The sequence below is a fragment of the Sphaeramia orbicularis genome, chromosome 12 (genome assembly GCF_902148855.1).
Source record: "Sphaeramia orbicularis chromosome 12, fSphaOr1.1, whole genome shotgun sequence".
Lineage (NCBI taxonomy): Eukaryota > Metazoa > Chordata > Actinopteri > Kurtiformes > Apogonidae > Sphaeramia > Sphaeramia orbicularis.
Window position 1 is genome coordinate 77,130,290 of NC_043968.1, and position 16,998 is coordinate 77,147,287.

The following is a 16,998-nucleotide window of genomic DNA, read 5'->3' on the forward strand; positions in this document are numbered from 1 at the left end:
CACTGAGGTTTGCGCCTCTCAAATGGGCAAAATAGCTTGCGCGGCCCATTTAGCGTGTTTGCCCTGATGAATATGAAATATGGGCGTTTCTGCCAGAATGCGCAAAATTATTAGGAGGAGTAAATGGAAATATTTAATTAGGATGTGCAATGTGATTTAACAAACCTGAAACTGATTGCGGTGGCAGATTTTGCGTCTATATTTAGCGCTTCTGAAAGGCAGGTTTTAACTTCACACAAAACTGGCTGCAGTAGTTGTGGCGAGGAGGAGGCATAGGCACAACGCAGAGAACCAATCTGATGTGATCACATCAACATTTTTGGAATGACGGAAGAAAAAAAGAAAAAAATTTGCGACATATGGCCCCCTACTTTATGGGCCTGCCCCCTACACCTGGTTCCACCAGTGGCACATCACCATTAGACCAGGACCCAACTCCTGAGAGCAGTTTTTTTACAGCCGACTGTCTCCATGACGACAACCAGTAACGCATGCAAAATCCTCATTTAATTAGGTCGGTCTCCAAGACTTTGCGCCTGTTGTCATTTGCGCATGCAATCTTAGTTGATCACCCATGACACGCAAATCAATAGCACACACATATTTTAGCGCAAGCAAGTACATTTGCGCCCGTTATTTGCGATTTTTTTTTTTTTTTTTTAAGTTATCTTTTTATTTGAACATTATAAAATACATTCCACATACAGCTGGTACATAATGGCTGAGTTTGTTTTTTTTCCATCTCTTTCCACTCTCCTCCAAATGTAATATCTTTAAATTAAACATGACAATCGAAAAATAGAAAATATATTAAAAAAAAAAAAAAAAAAAGAGAGGTAAAGACATCCTCATTCTTTTACTTTAAATCAAATTAGGGAATGACCATTCCTTTCCAAGTACACAAATACAATTATGCCCGGGACTTCGTGGTTCTATGCATTCCACCATACATTTTGCCCAGTTACACTGACAGGGATTTACTATGCTACCAGTGCAGGGAATATATTAAACCAAAACAAAAACACAAATATAATTGACAAGAACAAACCAAACCTCCGTAGCATGAACTAGGGTTTTTTTTTTTTTTTTCCACAATATACATCTCAGATAAAATCATACCTAATTGGTATTTGCGATCTTAGTAAATCAGGCCCTATGTCTTTACAGTCCGTGACAAATTGATGTATACTGACTTACACTGTGCTTTTATTTGTTCATTATAGACCTGAGGAAGACGTTTGACCAGGAGCCCCTTGGAAAAGAAGTGTCACTGGAGCAGGAAGTATTACTCCAGTGTCGCCCACCTGAAGGCATCCCAGCTGCTGAGGTAACGTCCAAAATAATTACCCTCAGCCACAGCCCTGATGTGCTTTTCCGTGACTAGGAGATTCCTTGTCTGAAAAAGCTATTTTTCACAAAGCACTTTTCAATAGAAACGCAGGCAACGGCGAGCCCGAGCTGAGCCGAAAACACCTCCGCCTCAAATCCAATGAACTGCCCGCTCTGACTTGAGGAGCTTTATTTGAAGTTTCTAAGTACATTTTTTGAGCAGATTTGTGCTGAAATGTCACCATCATGCCTGGTGTTTGTAGTGACACCTCCAGTTTCTATCCCTGTCGCTTCCAAGCCTGAGGGTCTAGACCTTAAATTTGTTGCGGGGTGCTTTAGCGGAACTTCAATCGACAGAGCAAACTACATACACAATATGTTGGTTCATTTTTTCCTATTACAATAGAAGAAAAAAACATGAACAGAGATGAAAATCAGGTAAAGGACGCAGCAGGATGAAAATAGTATACTGATTAAAAAGACGTCAGATGAAAAGGAAGCATGACACCAATCGAATAATGCAACAATGACATGAAAAGATGCAAAAAATTGATGCAAAACGGTCGACAAAAGATAGAAGATACAAGATAAAAACAAAGTAAAACATGTTACACAACAAACCCATCATAATGCACAAATAACAACAGGATGTAAAAAAAAAAAAAGAGAAGAAAACAAAGATGATATGCAAAAATACGCGGGATGAAAATAACACAAAAGCCAGTCGACTGGGTTTGTTTCATGTGTTTTATTTGGTGACAGTGTGTAATATTATGTGTCAGTGTTAGAATTGTTTGTTGTTAGTGTTATATCTGTCATTGACTTTCTGACAATCCTACACAGGCTATTTAATTCAGTAATATTTCGAGGGTGGAAGAGGCAGTAAAAATGACACTTGGAGACTTTTTTTTGGGGGGGGGGCAAGCTGAAAAAGTTGAAATACTGCATTTAATAATCAGCTAAAATTTGCGTAGAGGTCTTATTTCTGTCTTTGTGCATAAGAAATCAATAGAAGTGAATCCCCAAAGGAACTTTGTGTTGGTAAATGCAAGTTATGCAAATTGACAGGATTTCAGTTCTGTTGCAACATGTTGATGGTCATATGAACTATGTTTTCAGCTCAAAAATGTCCAATTTCCTCACAATTAATGCTATATTTTCATGTCACAAATGGCCAAGTTATATTTGAACTGAATTTACCTGAAAAACAAATATTCTATTCTTTTAGATTCCCCAATTTTTCTTACAAGATTCTATTCTACATATCACACGTTTCCCACCCATGAACTTGTACTAGATCCACGTACTCCCAGTTTCGAGCTCTGACGTCACGTAGCAATGGCGGCCCCCATGGATGTGGTGTTTATACAAATTGTTTATTAAAACAAGGTATTGCTCTGACGTTATTTATCTGCAAAGGTTCTGCATAATCAGCAGCTGCTCTAGCGTTAGTTAGTTTTCAGTCCATTGAGTGCAAGACTAAATTAAGACCAAATACGTATCCAAATATACAAGTAACATAACACAAAAGGTAGAACAGCTTCTCTTGCCATTTTTCCTCCTCTGTTTCCCTCAAATTAGCAAAGAACAAACACCTCTAGCGATAGAAATGATTGTAAATGAGCATAACGTACGGTCCACCATGCTGGTTTGTTTACATCGAACTACCATAATTCCTTGCACTCAGGCAGTTTGGTATGACTTACCTGGAACACTACAAAGTCACGAGTCGTGGTTTGAAGTCGTGACTTACGGGCTCAAAAACTGGCCTGGAACGCAGCATAATTAGCTGAGCAAACTAGTAACTAGCTAACTCAGGTTTCAGCAAAGCTAACATCAGAAAGATAGTATTACTGGGCTAGCATGAAACGGCAAGGTACTGTTAGCTGACTAGCATAGTACCTAGCAAAGAAGCTAAACCTCTTGACAACAGATTAAAAGAACCTCGCTGATCTAGCCTCCATGAGACTGTTAATAAAATCCTATATCGTGAGGTTTCTAATATGTGCCGGAGAAACTGTTTCCAGGTAACAAGTCGCAGCATATCATTTATCGGCTAAAATTTGCTTAGAGGTCTTATTTCTGTCTTTGTGCATAAGAAATCAATAGAAGTGAATCCCCAAAGGAACTTTGTGTTGGTAAATGCAAGTTATGCAAATTTACAGGATTTCAGTTCTGTTGCAACATGTTGATGGTCATATGAACTATGTTTTCAGCTCAAAAATGTCCAATTTCATCACAGTTAATGCTATATTTTCATGTCACAAATGGCCAAGTTATATTTGAACTGAATTTACCTGAAAAACAAATATTCTATTCTTTAAGAAATGTCACATCCGTCCACTGACACATTTTGTGTTTTTGTGTCAGCTGTTATTGTTTTAGATCCACAATACTAATATTTCTGAATAAGAGGATAATTAGCAATAGTAAATATATAAGTTTATTCCTAATAAAGTACTGGTACTGACCAGATCATCATGGGTAATGTCACGTCCGTCCAGCAAAAGTTTTCACATACACGTGCTATTCAAAAGCCAATATTCCTGAAAATATAGCTTCCACTGTCAAATAATATCAGTAGTCTGTGCACAAATGGATTAGCATTATTTCAACACAGTTCAATGCATTTCTTACAACTTTTTTTTTTTTTTTTTTTTTTTAAATGGCCACTAATTTGACCCCCTAAGTAAATTTTAGCTGTAAAGCATGTACAAAATCAGACTTATTTTACTGTATTGTTTAGTTGTGGTCATGCATGGTTGTGTTCTTTTTCTACTGAAGAAATTAAAACGCCCATTTAAATTTACTTTTATGAAATAAATCTGACAGAGTCCAGCGCTCAGATAAAGACCTATTTCCTCTTCTGCCTGGACTATTTCTGCTGTTTGAGAGCCAGTTACGACAATTTCATCAGCAAAGAGAAAAGTGTAATTATGTGCAAAGACAAAAAAAAAACCAAAACCTCCAGTCGGTTGTGTCCCAGTGTTACCTTAGCTCAGCCCGTATCTCCTCCCTGCTCCACTTCCTCGCTGCCCTACAGAGGAACACAGTTATGGCTGTGTTTGAAAAGGCTCAGTTGAGATTGCAGGAACATAAATAAAGGATAAAAAGGTGGTTTGGTAAGCAGTGGGGGCTTTGACGGTTTTTTATTTTTTTTGAGTTGGGGAGGGGGGTGTAGGAAATAAACTCTGTAAAGGCTTGTGATTGACCTGGAAAAGCTGAGTTAAGTGAGTGGAACTCCAGTGCATTTATCCCCGCTGAAAGTGCTGACAGGCTAAATGGACAAAGTTTGGGACTGGCACTCTGCACACTCTCCTTATACAATTCCGCCTTCAGTCTGATAGTGTTGCTCCAACATCCGTAGAGTATTGGTGATTCTTCTGGCAGTCTGAGGGCTCTCTGTCAGTCTGGGATTGGCTCAGTGCAGCGATTAAAGATTCTTCTGGGGCTCAATTATGGCCGATCTATGTTCGCTGAGATGTGGAGTTGCTGTGGCAACCAAGAAGCAGTAAACAGGAGAGTCTGGACGTTAACAATGATTTCAGTCTGAGTAATGGTGAAGTGGAGGAATGCACAATAACTACTAGCACAGATAAGTATTGAAAATGACGTCATTCCCTTTTGGACATGTCCTAATCTTCATAACTATTGGACATCTATATTTACAACATTTTCAAAAATGTATGACATTAACTTTCCACCTTCAGCCCTTACTTTTTGGAGTGATTCCCCCAAACATTTACATTTCTAAATATTATTTAAATGCTATTGCATTTGCTTCTCTACTTGCATAACGTCTTATACTTTTGGAAACAGGAAACCCCTCCCACACATGATCAGTGGATTGCAGACATTATGAGGTTTTTACATATGGAGAAGATGAGTTGTACGTTAGCAGGATCAACTGCAAAATTCATAAAGTAGGGATGCACTGATACCACTTTTTTCCAGACCTAGTACGAGTACTTACATTTGAGTACTTGCCGATACCGAGTACTGATACGAGTACTTAGTAATCCCATTCCAGTTCTTAGTTCCCTTTGTAAATGTGCTTTATTGTCGTTGTCATTAGTCTGACTGGAACAAAGTGCTGCTACCGACATTTAATGTGTTGGAATGAGCGTTTCTCAATTAATCCACCAGGGGGCGCCGCTCTGAATTAACCATACTGGACAAATACCACGAAGAAGAGTAAAGTTTTTGGAGAAGAAGAAGAAGAAAGTCAGTAATAACAAACATGGAGATGACAGAGGCAACACTAATGGGATACTAATATTGCAGCGTTTTCGCTACAAAGGTTTAAAAACTTAGCTTCAGCAGGAAGAGAAAAGAGAAATGAGTGATAAGTTTAGTTTTCACTTCTGTTGGCGGCGTTCTACACCGCTCTGTACTCCCACTGGTATTCTCATTCTGTTTACGCATCCACGAGCACCTGGTAAACGGATGGAATGTACGCAGAGGACGGACAGAACGCTGCGTCTGTATCTGTCTGTGTCTGTAACGTTACTGTCAGTCAGCGTTACTTTTATCACCGTCATTTATTTAGAAAAATCTCCACAGTCTTCACACTCCACACACATTATTCCTTCCCCTCGTACCTGCTGAACTGAACTGTGAATATCAAACAACCGTAAGTGGTATCGGAGCATTTGTATCGGAGTACTTTTACTTTTTTGCTTAATTCAAGATTTTTTTTGCTTAATTCAAGTTTTTTTTTTTTTTGCTTAATTCAAGATTTTTTTGCTTAATTCAAGTTAAGTTTTAAGTGTGATGAGATGTTTTGACTAGAAATGAGAAGAATAAACTTGGTAACATTTAGATTTTTGCAATGTATCGGTATCAATTGTTTAAAAAAAAAAACAAAAAAACAAAACAATTATTATGCATCTGTAGTAAAGTGATTTAATGACAGTAGCTCTTTGGTAAAGTTCTATGCAGCACTCTATAATACAGCTTAGTAATAACATGATAATAAAGGCTACAGATAACTTGGTAATAAATAGGTAATAGTGTATTAATGTTATGTAACTCACTCTTCTCTAATGTCTTCCCAAAAAAAATGTACTGTCCAGCCCTCCTTAGCAACCGTATCTAGGCACAGGACCCCTGCAAAGTGAAGCCTGAAGCAGTGTGTGTGTGTGTGGCTCACAGATCTAAACCTTTATGTATTCAGTCACTTGTACCACTTCAAAGCTAATTGTGTGTTTTGTCAACGTGTGACAATGATTAATGATATTTATCAACCAAAAACATTAGCCTACATGTTTTGTCACTAATTAAACTCTGAATTCAGCTGAGTGTTCACTAAACATGCCCGTAAGGACACACTGACATTAACACATTCCACATTAACACATTAATTAATCAATGATTTATATATCTGTGGGTGTTCATGTTGAGGGCTATAATGAGTGTATAATGATCAGTCAAAGGTACAGTAGTAGTAGTAGTAGTAGTAGTAGTAGTAGTAGTAGTTGTAGTAGCAGTAGTAGTTGTAGTAGTAGTAGTAGCAGTAGTAGTAGTAGCAGTAGTAGTAGCAGTAGTAGTTGTAGTAGGAGTAGCAGCAGTAGTAGTAGTAGTAGCAGTAGTAGTAGTAGTAGCAGTAGTAGTAGCAGTAGTAGTTGTAGTAGGAGTAGCAGCAGTAGTAGTAGTAGTAGCAGTAGTAGTAGTAGTAGCAGTAGTAGTAGCAGTAGTAGCAGTAGTAGTAGGAGTAGTAGTAGTAGTAGTAGGAGTAGCAGCAGTAGCAGTAGTAGTAGCAGTAGTAGTAGGAGTAGCAGCAGTAGTAGTAGTAGCAGTAGTAGTAGTAGTAGTAGAAGTAGCAGCAGTAGCAGTAGTAGTAGTAGTAGTAGTAGTAGTAGCAGTAGTAGTAGCAGTAGTAGTTGTAGTAGTAGTAGTAGTAGGAGTAGTAGTAGTAGCAGTAGTAGTAGTAGTAGTAGTAGCAGTAGTAGTAGTAGTAGTAGCAATAGTAGTTGTAGTAGTAGTTGTAGCAGCAGTAGTAGTAGTAGTAGTAGTAGTAGCAGTAGTAGTAGCAGTAGTAGCAGTAGTAGTAGTAGTAGTAGTAGTAGTAGTAACAGCAGTAGTAGTAGCAGTAGTAGTAGTAGTAGTAGTAGTAGTAGTAGTAGTAGTAACAGCAGTAGTAGTAGCAGTAGTAGTAGTAGTAGTAACAGCAGTAGTAGTAGCAGTAGTAGTAGTAGTAGCAGTAGTAGTAGTAGTAGTAGTAGTAGTAGTAGTAACAGCAGTAGTAGTAGCAGTAGTAGTAGTAGTAGCAGTAGTAGTAGTAGTAGTAGTAGTAGTAGTAGTAACAGCAGTAGTAGTAGTAGTAGTAGTAGCAGTAGTAGCAGTAGTAGTAGTAGTAGTAGTAGTAACAGCAGTAGTAGTAGCAGTAGTAGTAGTAGTAGCAGTAGTAGTAGTAGTAGTAGTAGTAGTAGTAGTAGTAACAGCAGTAGTAGTAGCAGTAGTAGTAGTAGTAGCAGTAGTAGTAGTAGTAGTTGTAGCTGTAGTAGTAGCAGTAGTAGTAGCAGTAGTAGTAGTACTAGTACTCGGTTGTGTTTCGTCTCATCAGTTCTCTTTGCCGATGGGTAAACCAGACTTTTAAAACCTGTAGGGAGAGTTGTCTGTTTAGGTCGATTTTCCTATTCCACCTCTTTGTGTGCGATAATAAAGACTAGAGGTAGTTGATGAGGTTCCTGAGTAAGTAATAAAGATCCAAACATCCACCACAGACCAAAAGCATCTGCTGATCTAAACTGGTTAATACGTATTGATCCACTAATCCTATCAATACATGTCAGTAATTGGTGTAAAATACAGTTCTTCATCTTTTCATGGTCATCAGATATGACCATATCTGGACGTTCAGAGGCTTCGTAGTTACAATGGAAACACCATCATCTTCTGCAATACTGAATCCCCAGTAAAACCCATGGAGTTGGATCAATGACAGTGGATGGACACACTGGGTTTATGTTAAGTTAATGAGAGATTTGTTGAAAATGTCACTTTTTCTTCAGTTTTCTCTGTTTTGATATAATAACCTTTAAATTTACTGTGAGTTTACATGAACATCTAAAGCAAATATAGGACATTAAATACAGGAAAATACATGATTTACAGTGGAAAATGCAAAATACACAGGAAAATATGATAAATGGTGAAACTTTACTGAAGAAAGGTTTAAAATAGAGAAAAATCATTTGAGAAATTCCTAAACTGTTGAGAGAAAAGTTCGTGCTAGCTAAGGTTAGCGCATCAGCTCACGTTAGCTCTCACTGTATCTGTCCAACTGGATCATTATGGGTTCCCTTCATACATAGAATAAAGATTTGGTCGGGCATTTCACATCTTCAGCTTTCTTTTGTTCATTAGTCAACCCAATCCTTCTCACCCTGTGCATGATGAGCTGTGGCTGATGTGCAGCTCATTCCAACAGCGGATTATCCCACCCAGGTGCAGGACTGAACGCTTCAGACGCTCTTTTGTTCCAAACGCCTTCAGACACTACAACAGCAGCTTGGCCTAAAGTGCATCGTGCTCTGAACAGACATTTGTATCTGTCAGTTGTGGCTTTTCCATTGGACATCTGCACAAAACTTTATTTTATACTATATATATATATATATATATATATTACTAAACGATATTTACTAAAAAAAACAGTAGTGCGTAATGTGGGTTTTTCCATTAAATCACAAATGCGATGATTTGTTTGTTTCTTATCGCGAGATGACACGACAAGTCATTCCATAAACAAGAACATAAATCCGTGTTGTTTTGAATCTAGAATGCTCATTCCCCCTCCAGCTCCTACTAAATTCTAAAATGATTGGGTTTCCTGGTGTGTCCACACATACGCACACATGTTTGGTTTTAAACTCTTCTTCTTCTCTTGTTCTAACATCCATCAACATCTGTTTTTTTTTTTGTTCACATGACTCTAGTTGCACAAAATAGTCTGTCTATTGCAGTTTTGCGCGATACACCAGTTTTGCTATACCCAAAAAAACACATCTTGCAAGCACAAAAAATTTTCTGCAAAAAAGGAGTTTTGGCAAAATTGGCGTTTTTCCATTAGGTCAATTTTTATGCACGAGTTATATTCACCTAATTTAAGGGAAAATGGAAAAGAAACTAATGTCACTCACTTGCACACTTATCAAAGTCACGTACTGCACAAGTGTTGCTTTATTATTATTATTATTATTATTATTATTATTATTATTATTATTATTATTATACTATTTTTTTTTGTCATTTTTAGTCACTTGAACAAATTTTTATTTTTTTTTTTATTTTTCTATTGTCTTGTGCTGTGGTACATCTGAATTTCCCCCTTGGGGGATCAGTGAAGTATATCTTATCTTATCTTGTCTTAATCTTTTCTTTATCTTATCTTTATCTTATCTTGTCTTATCTTTTCCTTATCTTATCTTATCTTACCTTAATCTTATCTTTTCTTTATCTTATCTTTTCTTATCTTCTCTTTATCTTGTCTTATCTTTTCCTTATCTCAACTTATCTTTATCTTGTCTATCTTCTCTTTTCTTCTCTTCTCTTTATCTTATCGTTTCTTATCTTCTCTTTATCTTATCTTGTATTATCTTTTCCTTATCTTATCTTTATTTTATCTTACCTTATCTTTTCCTTATCTTCTCTTCTCTTTATCTTCTCTTATCTTGTCTAATCTTCTCTTTATCTTCTCTTATCTTGTCTAATCTTCTCTTTATCTTATCTTATTTTATCTTTATATTGTCTTTTCTTATCTTCTCTTTATCTTATCTTGTCTTACCTTTTCCTTATCTCATCTTATCTTATCTTTATCTTATCTGATCTTTGTCTTATCTCTTCTTATCTTCTCTTTCATATCTTGTCTTATGTTTTCCATATCTTATCCTTATCTTATCTTTTCTTATCTTCTCTTTATCTCATCTGATCTTTTCTTATCTTTTCCTTATCTCGTCTTATATTTTCCTTATCTTTTCCTTATCTTATCTGTCCGTTTTGGTGGATGTTAAATAAAGTAACACACAGCTGAGGATGAACTGAAACTGTAATCAGACCTGGAACTCTCCTCTCCTGTTCATTCTGTCCATCACAACGCTCTTGAAAAATAAATGGTTCCGAAAATGGATGGAAGCTAATCATTGTATAGTGAACATTAGCAAACTTACCACACAGTTATTAACTAAGAACAAACCCAGTCTTACCAGTGTTCCTTCATATGGTTTACAGCATTTTTCCATCCTCAAATGATACACAACCACCCAAGTTCAATTTAACATGAATAACTCACACGAGTAACCATGTTTGTTTTTTAAAGCTGGTGTTGAAATTCATCTTCGGTTATCTTCCACATGTTGCTTTGTTTCAGAGTATAATGGTAAAAATGTTTAGTGTTGTGATGTGTTACCTGGCAACACTTTTCGTTTCTGTGTAGTAACCCTGCCGGCGGGAAAATGTAAAACTACCCTTCAGTCATTTCAGACTAAATCAAACTAAACATCAAGTCCTTGGTTTTTGTCATATTGCTGCGGGGCTTCGACAGTGACAGAGGGAGAATGAGCATCAGAAAGTCAGCGTCACACAACACAATAGTTACAGGAAACCTCAAATTTAAGGATTTGTATTGGTCTTATGAAGGACAGTTGTTTACATTTTTTTTTATGAGCTAATGCTGCGTTCCAGGCCACCCGTAACTCGTGTTTTTCCAACCTTCTACCGGTGAAAATGCACTGGAATATCAGTCAAACCTGTGACTTCCCACCCATGAACTTGTACTAGATCCACGTACTCCCAGTTTCGAACTCTGACGTCACGTAGCAATGGCGGCCCCCATGGATGTGGTGTTTATGCAAATTGTTTATTAAAACAAGGTATTGCTCTGACGTTATTTATCTGCAAAGGTTCTGCATAATCAGCAGCTGCTCTAAGCGTTAGTTAGTTTTCAGTCCATTGAGTGCAAGACTAAATTAAGACCAAATACGTATCCAAATATACAAGTAACATAACACAAAAGGTAGAACAGCTTCTCTTGCCATTTTTCCTCCTCTGTTTCCCTCAAATTAGCAAAGAACAAACACCTCTGGCGATAGAAATGATTGTAAATGAGCATAACGTACGGTCCACCATGCTGGTTTGTTTACATCGAACTACCATAATTCCTTGCACTCAGGCAGTTTGGTATGACTTACCTGGAACACTACAAAGTCACGAGTCGTGGTTTGAAGTCATGACTTACGGGCTCAAAAACTGGCCTGGAACGCAGCATAATTAGCTGAGCAAACTAGTAACTAGCTAACTCAGGTTTCAGCAAAGCTAACATCAGAAAGATAGTATTACTGGGCTAGCATGAAACAGCAAGGTACAGTTAGCTGACTAGCATAGTACCTAGCAAAGAAGCTAAACCTCTTGACAACAGATAAAAAGAACCTCAACTGTTAATAAAATCCTATATCGTGAGGTTTCTAATATGTGCCAGAGAAACTGTTTACAGGTAACAAGTCGCGGCATATCATTTATCGGCTAAAATTTGCTTAGAGGTCTTATTTCTGTCTGTGCATAAGAAATCAATAGAAGTGAATCCCCAAAGGAACTTTGTGTTGGTAAATGCAAGTTATGCAAATTTACAGGATTTCAGTTCTGTTGCAACATGTTGATGGTCATATGAACTATGTTTTCAGCTCAAAAATGTCCAATTTCATCACAATTAATGCTATATTTTCATGTCACAAATGGCCAAGTTATATTTGAACTGAATTTACCTGAAAAGCAAATATTCTATTCTTTAAGATTTCCCCAATTTTTCTTACAAGATTCTCTCCTACATATCCCGTTTTATTTTTACAGGTTCAATATGGAGTATGGTGCTGATCCATCCTGCTTATGTTACACCAATACATACATGAAGAATGTCACATGTCACTTTTTAAATCAACGGTTTTCTAATAATTAGCATTTTTATAAAGAAATAACAATTCTATATTGTTATTTACTCTTTAGTTGAAGATAAACTATACAATAAATAACTATGATACTAGTTTTTGCACAGGGATCATTTGTGGAAACGGTGACATGGCTGCCGAGCATCAGTATGATGGGATCTGTAACAACCATGTCACATCCGTCCACTGCCACATTTTGTGTTTTTGTGTCAGCTGTTATTGTTTTAGATCCACAATACTAACATTTATGAATAAGAGGAGAATCAGCAATAGTAAGTATATAAGTTTATTACTAATGAAGTACTGGTACTGACCAGAGCATCATGGGTAATGTCACGTCCGTCCACCAGCAAAAGTTTTCACATACAGGTGCTATTCGAAATCCAGTATTTCTGAAAATATAGCTTCCACTGTCAAATAATATCAGTAGTCTGTGCACAAATGGATTAGCATTATTTCAACACAGTTCTATGCATTTCTTACAACTTTTTTTTTGGACAAAAATGGCCACTCATTTGACCCCCTAAGTAAATTGTAGTCGTTATATAATTTACCTCAAAACAAAAAGGAACACTTGGAACATCAAAAAAATGCAAAATTTCAGTTTCATAATATGATATCTTCATCGTTATTACTTTATTTACATGTTTTCACTATGTTACATATATTGCCAGGCTTTTACCACACTACTGTTTTTATTTCCCTTTGCATACATCCATTTCTGAATTCTGACTGTAACAGTGATTGTTTTCTCTGTTTGTTTTTCCTTCTGCTCAATGATCTTGTTGACTTTTGTGTGTGAACAGAGGCACTACAATTACTCACACTTACCTCATAGCTTAAAAAAAAAAAAAAAAAAAAAAAAAGGCAACACTTCCATTCCACAAGTTTTCCTTTTCCTTTGTTTTGCAGTCAAACACAGCTGCCTCAGTGGGGCAAAAAAAGGACAGAACTGAATGGTGCATTTTCATTTGTGTTTGTCAAGCCTTTTCTCACACACGTCCCTCAAAGACAAAAAAAAAAAAGCCTTGGAAAAAGCAGATGGGCTGTGGTTACATATGAATCTGCAGAAATATGTAGCAGCCGCTCTGAAGGAAAGATCTGTCATATTTCAGCCACTCTAAGACAGAAAAAGTACAGGGAGGATAAGAGAGGCTGAAGGCAGAAGGAGAGGAGCTGTTGAGGTTTGTCGTGCTTGGATCCAGTCCGCTGTCACTTCACTTTACGGGCCTTTACCCACAGAGGGAGAGGCTGGCAGAGTGGCAGGCTGCGGCTCAGCCATAAAATCCATACCGTTACAGAGCTTTCCTTAAATCATATGTCCTGTATGTGACAGACATGGCTGTAGCTGTGTGGCGCGTTTCCAAGACGGTTCACTTATGAAAAGGACACGTAGGACTGTCCCACTGAGCTGACTCACTGATAATGAAAACGCAAAACACTGTCAAAGAAAATAGTTTTTACGCTCTCATGAGGCAGTTTTGGAGACATTTCAATATAGAAGTATAGTGTAAAGATGTAACGAAAACACATTTTGTGCATTTCCACCCATCTGTGCTCCCCAGTGACCCTGTCCTCAGAACAGGTGGTTCTAGTTCAGTGGTTCCCAACCTTTTTCGGAAATTTTTTGGAACGTAGAAATGGTCGAGATCAATGAAAGAATGGGTATGACTATCTCGATGAACACCCCCCCCCGATCCGACAATTTAACCCTGTCATGCATGAATTATGAGAACCTTAATCAAGATTTTTTTCCTGAGTGTTTTTATTCCTCTTTAGGCATGAAAAAAACAATGTGATTGATTTTTATTTATTTATTTATTTATTTATTTATTTATTTATTATATGAACCTATTTTTCATGGAGTTACAAAAATGTCCACTCAGCTGAACACCATGTGCTTAATTTTTGAAGCTCAGAAACATGCATTTACTGACATAGTGTGTGAAAACTATGAAATAAAAACATTTTTACCCTCCTGAGACCCAGCAATGCATTTTTGTCCTCTGTAGGGGACAAAAGTTTGACAGTTTTACTTGCTGTCCATTGCAAAGAACATTCCATTAAAAAAAAAAAATAAATAAAAATAATTTTAAAAATGTATCTGGAAAAAAAACAAACAAACTGTTGCATTATACGGTTTCCAATCAAGACAATTGTTTAATGGAAAAAAGCTAAAATTTTCACTTTCCTGGGTGTCAGGAGGTTAATGCTGCTAATCTGATGTTTTCTCACATTTTAACATACTATAATACTACTTATTACTCAGATAATGTGCAAAAAAACAAAACCAAAAAAAAACCTTTTTGTTTAAAAAAACAAACAAACAAAAAAAAACTCTGTTAATTACAGTCTGATAACAATTAGTAATTGTTTTAGATAAAAGAACAGGAAAGTTACAGTAATGGTATGAATGTCAGTGTATGGGATGATACATAAGCGTCCACTGTGTTGGCTGATATGGAACTAAAACAACAAAACCCATAAATATACAAGAGAACAGCTGGAGAATAACTGTCCACTGTAATGACCGCTATGCATGAAAGGGTTAAAGTAGGGGCCAAAGGCGTGAGTGAACAAGGATCTCCCAAACATTTACACAGAAACGGCTGACCCCATTTTAACATCACACATTTCTGGCGACCCCAGACATTCAAAACAGAGACTTTTTTTAAGCTGAGACATATTGTCTAAATTAATTTTTAGTTCCAAATTCCAGACTCTAAATGTTAACAATATTATGCCTGTTAGCAAATGTTTGTGTAACATTGCATGTAATGCACATGTATAAATGATATGTTGAGGCATAATATTTCTAAAACTGAACTTATTTTTCTTAAGAAATGTAATTTTTTTCTGGTTATTCACATCTTTTTTGGGAAAGGTTGGGTTTTAAATGTAAATATTTTCATAATTTACTGTTTAGTTTTTCTTTTTTTTGTACTACAACAAAGAAAAACCTTGGAGTTGTCATTATTTAGTGCAGTGGTTCCCAAGCTTTCTGTCAACCCCAGACATTCAAGACGGAGACTTTTTTTGTGCTGAAATTCATTAGTTTTTGATCATGTAATAGTTTTCTATACTATGTTTCAACTAAAGGTTAATTTTAGAGAACATTTAGTCTATATAATGTATACTGTTGTGGACGGAGGCAGAAAAGCCAGGTGTAGATTACTGCACAAAGAGCTTTTGTTAAATCATGCGTCCTGTATGTGACAGACACGGCTGTGGATGTGTGGCGCGTTTCCAAGACGGTTCACTCATGAAAAGGACACTTAGGACTGTCCCACTGAGCTGACTCTGCTGGTACCGTTTGGTGTCACATCCACCACTTTCACAGGCCTTGCATCATTTTGGAGAACCAGCTGAGTTATTCACATGCTTGTGCTCACAGTCGCACATGAAAATACTCTGTCGTCAATGTTACAAGGCTTTGAAAGTGTATTTATCTTTTAACAGTGTGGTGGCAGGTGCATTTGAGCTCCTTTACACACAGAGTAAAGGAGTCAAATGAGAAACAACTAGACTAGATGGAGCTGTGCAGCTCTGCATCGACTGTTTTCACTGTGGTAAATATTGTTTACAGAGTTTACACTGGCTAGTTGACTGTTGCACATGTTGACTCTGCCCTCTGCCCATACACTCTAGTAGGGTTTTTCAACCTTGGGATCACCTGAAATTTCTAGTAATTGATAAAAAATTTAATAAAAACTTTCTAATAAAAATATATGAGTTGACAGAGCCAATCTCAATCCATATCAGACAAACTGTGAGTCTGAAACTGAAGCACTGTGGTTCTGTTTATCTGTCAAATGTTCATTTTGGTCACTTTCAGATGCTGCAGCTCTTTCATAATTCATAGTTTGAGTTCTTGTTTGTTCAGTTTTAATTGTCAGCCTTGTAAATCCAAGCTGGACTGACTGTACATATCCTGACCAAGGAAAATCAAATTCTCCCTTTGTGCAGTAATCTACACCTGGCTTTTCTGCCTCCATCCACAATAATATACATTATATAGACTAAATATCCTCTAAACTTAACATTTATTTGCAACATAGTATAGAAAACTATTACATGATCAAAAACAAATGAATTTTAGCAAAAAAAAAAGTCTCCGTTTTGAATGTCTGGGGTCGACAGAAAGCTTGGGAACCACTGCACTAAATAATGACAACTCCAAGTTTTTATCTTTGTTTTAGTACAGAAAAAGAAAAACTAAACAGTAAATTATGAAAATATTTACATTTAAAAACCATCCTTCCCAAAAAAGATGTGAATAACCAGAAAAAAAATTACATTTCTTAAGAAAAATTTGTGCAATTTTAGCAACATTATGCCTCAATTTAGCAAATGTTTGTGTAACATTGCATGTAATGCACATGTATAAATGATAACAGGCATAATATTGTTAACATTTTAGAGTTTGGAATTTGGAAATAAACAAATAATTTAGACAATATTATGTCTCAGCTAAAAAAAAACATGTCCTGACCAAGGAAAATCTAATTCTCCCTTTGTGCAGTAATCTACACCTGGCTTTTCTGCCTCCGTCCAGAATAATATACATTATATAGACTAAATGTCGTCTAAAATTAACATTTAATTGCAACATAGTATAGCAAACTATTACATGATCAAAAACAAATTAATTTTATTAAAAAAAATGTCTTGGGTTGCCAGAAATTTGTGATGTTAAAATGGGGTCAGGAGTAAAAAAAGGTTGGAAACC

The 16,998-nt window shown here is 36.5% G+C and overlaps 1 protein-coding gene across 1 annotated transcript in view; it reads left to right on the forward strand.

Annotated features, from left to right (window-relative positions):
- unc5cb (unc-5 netrin receptor Cb) overlaps positions 1-16,998 on the forward strand; it is a 419,315-nt gene that overhangs the window by 286,367 nt on the left and 115,950 nt on the right. Inside the window, exon 4 of the mRNA XM_030151091.1 lies at positions 1,224-1,327. Coding sequence (XP_030006951.1) covers positions 1,224-1,327 — 104 coding nt within the window. The remainder of the gene's footprint in view (positions 1-1,223; positions 1,328-16,998) is intronic.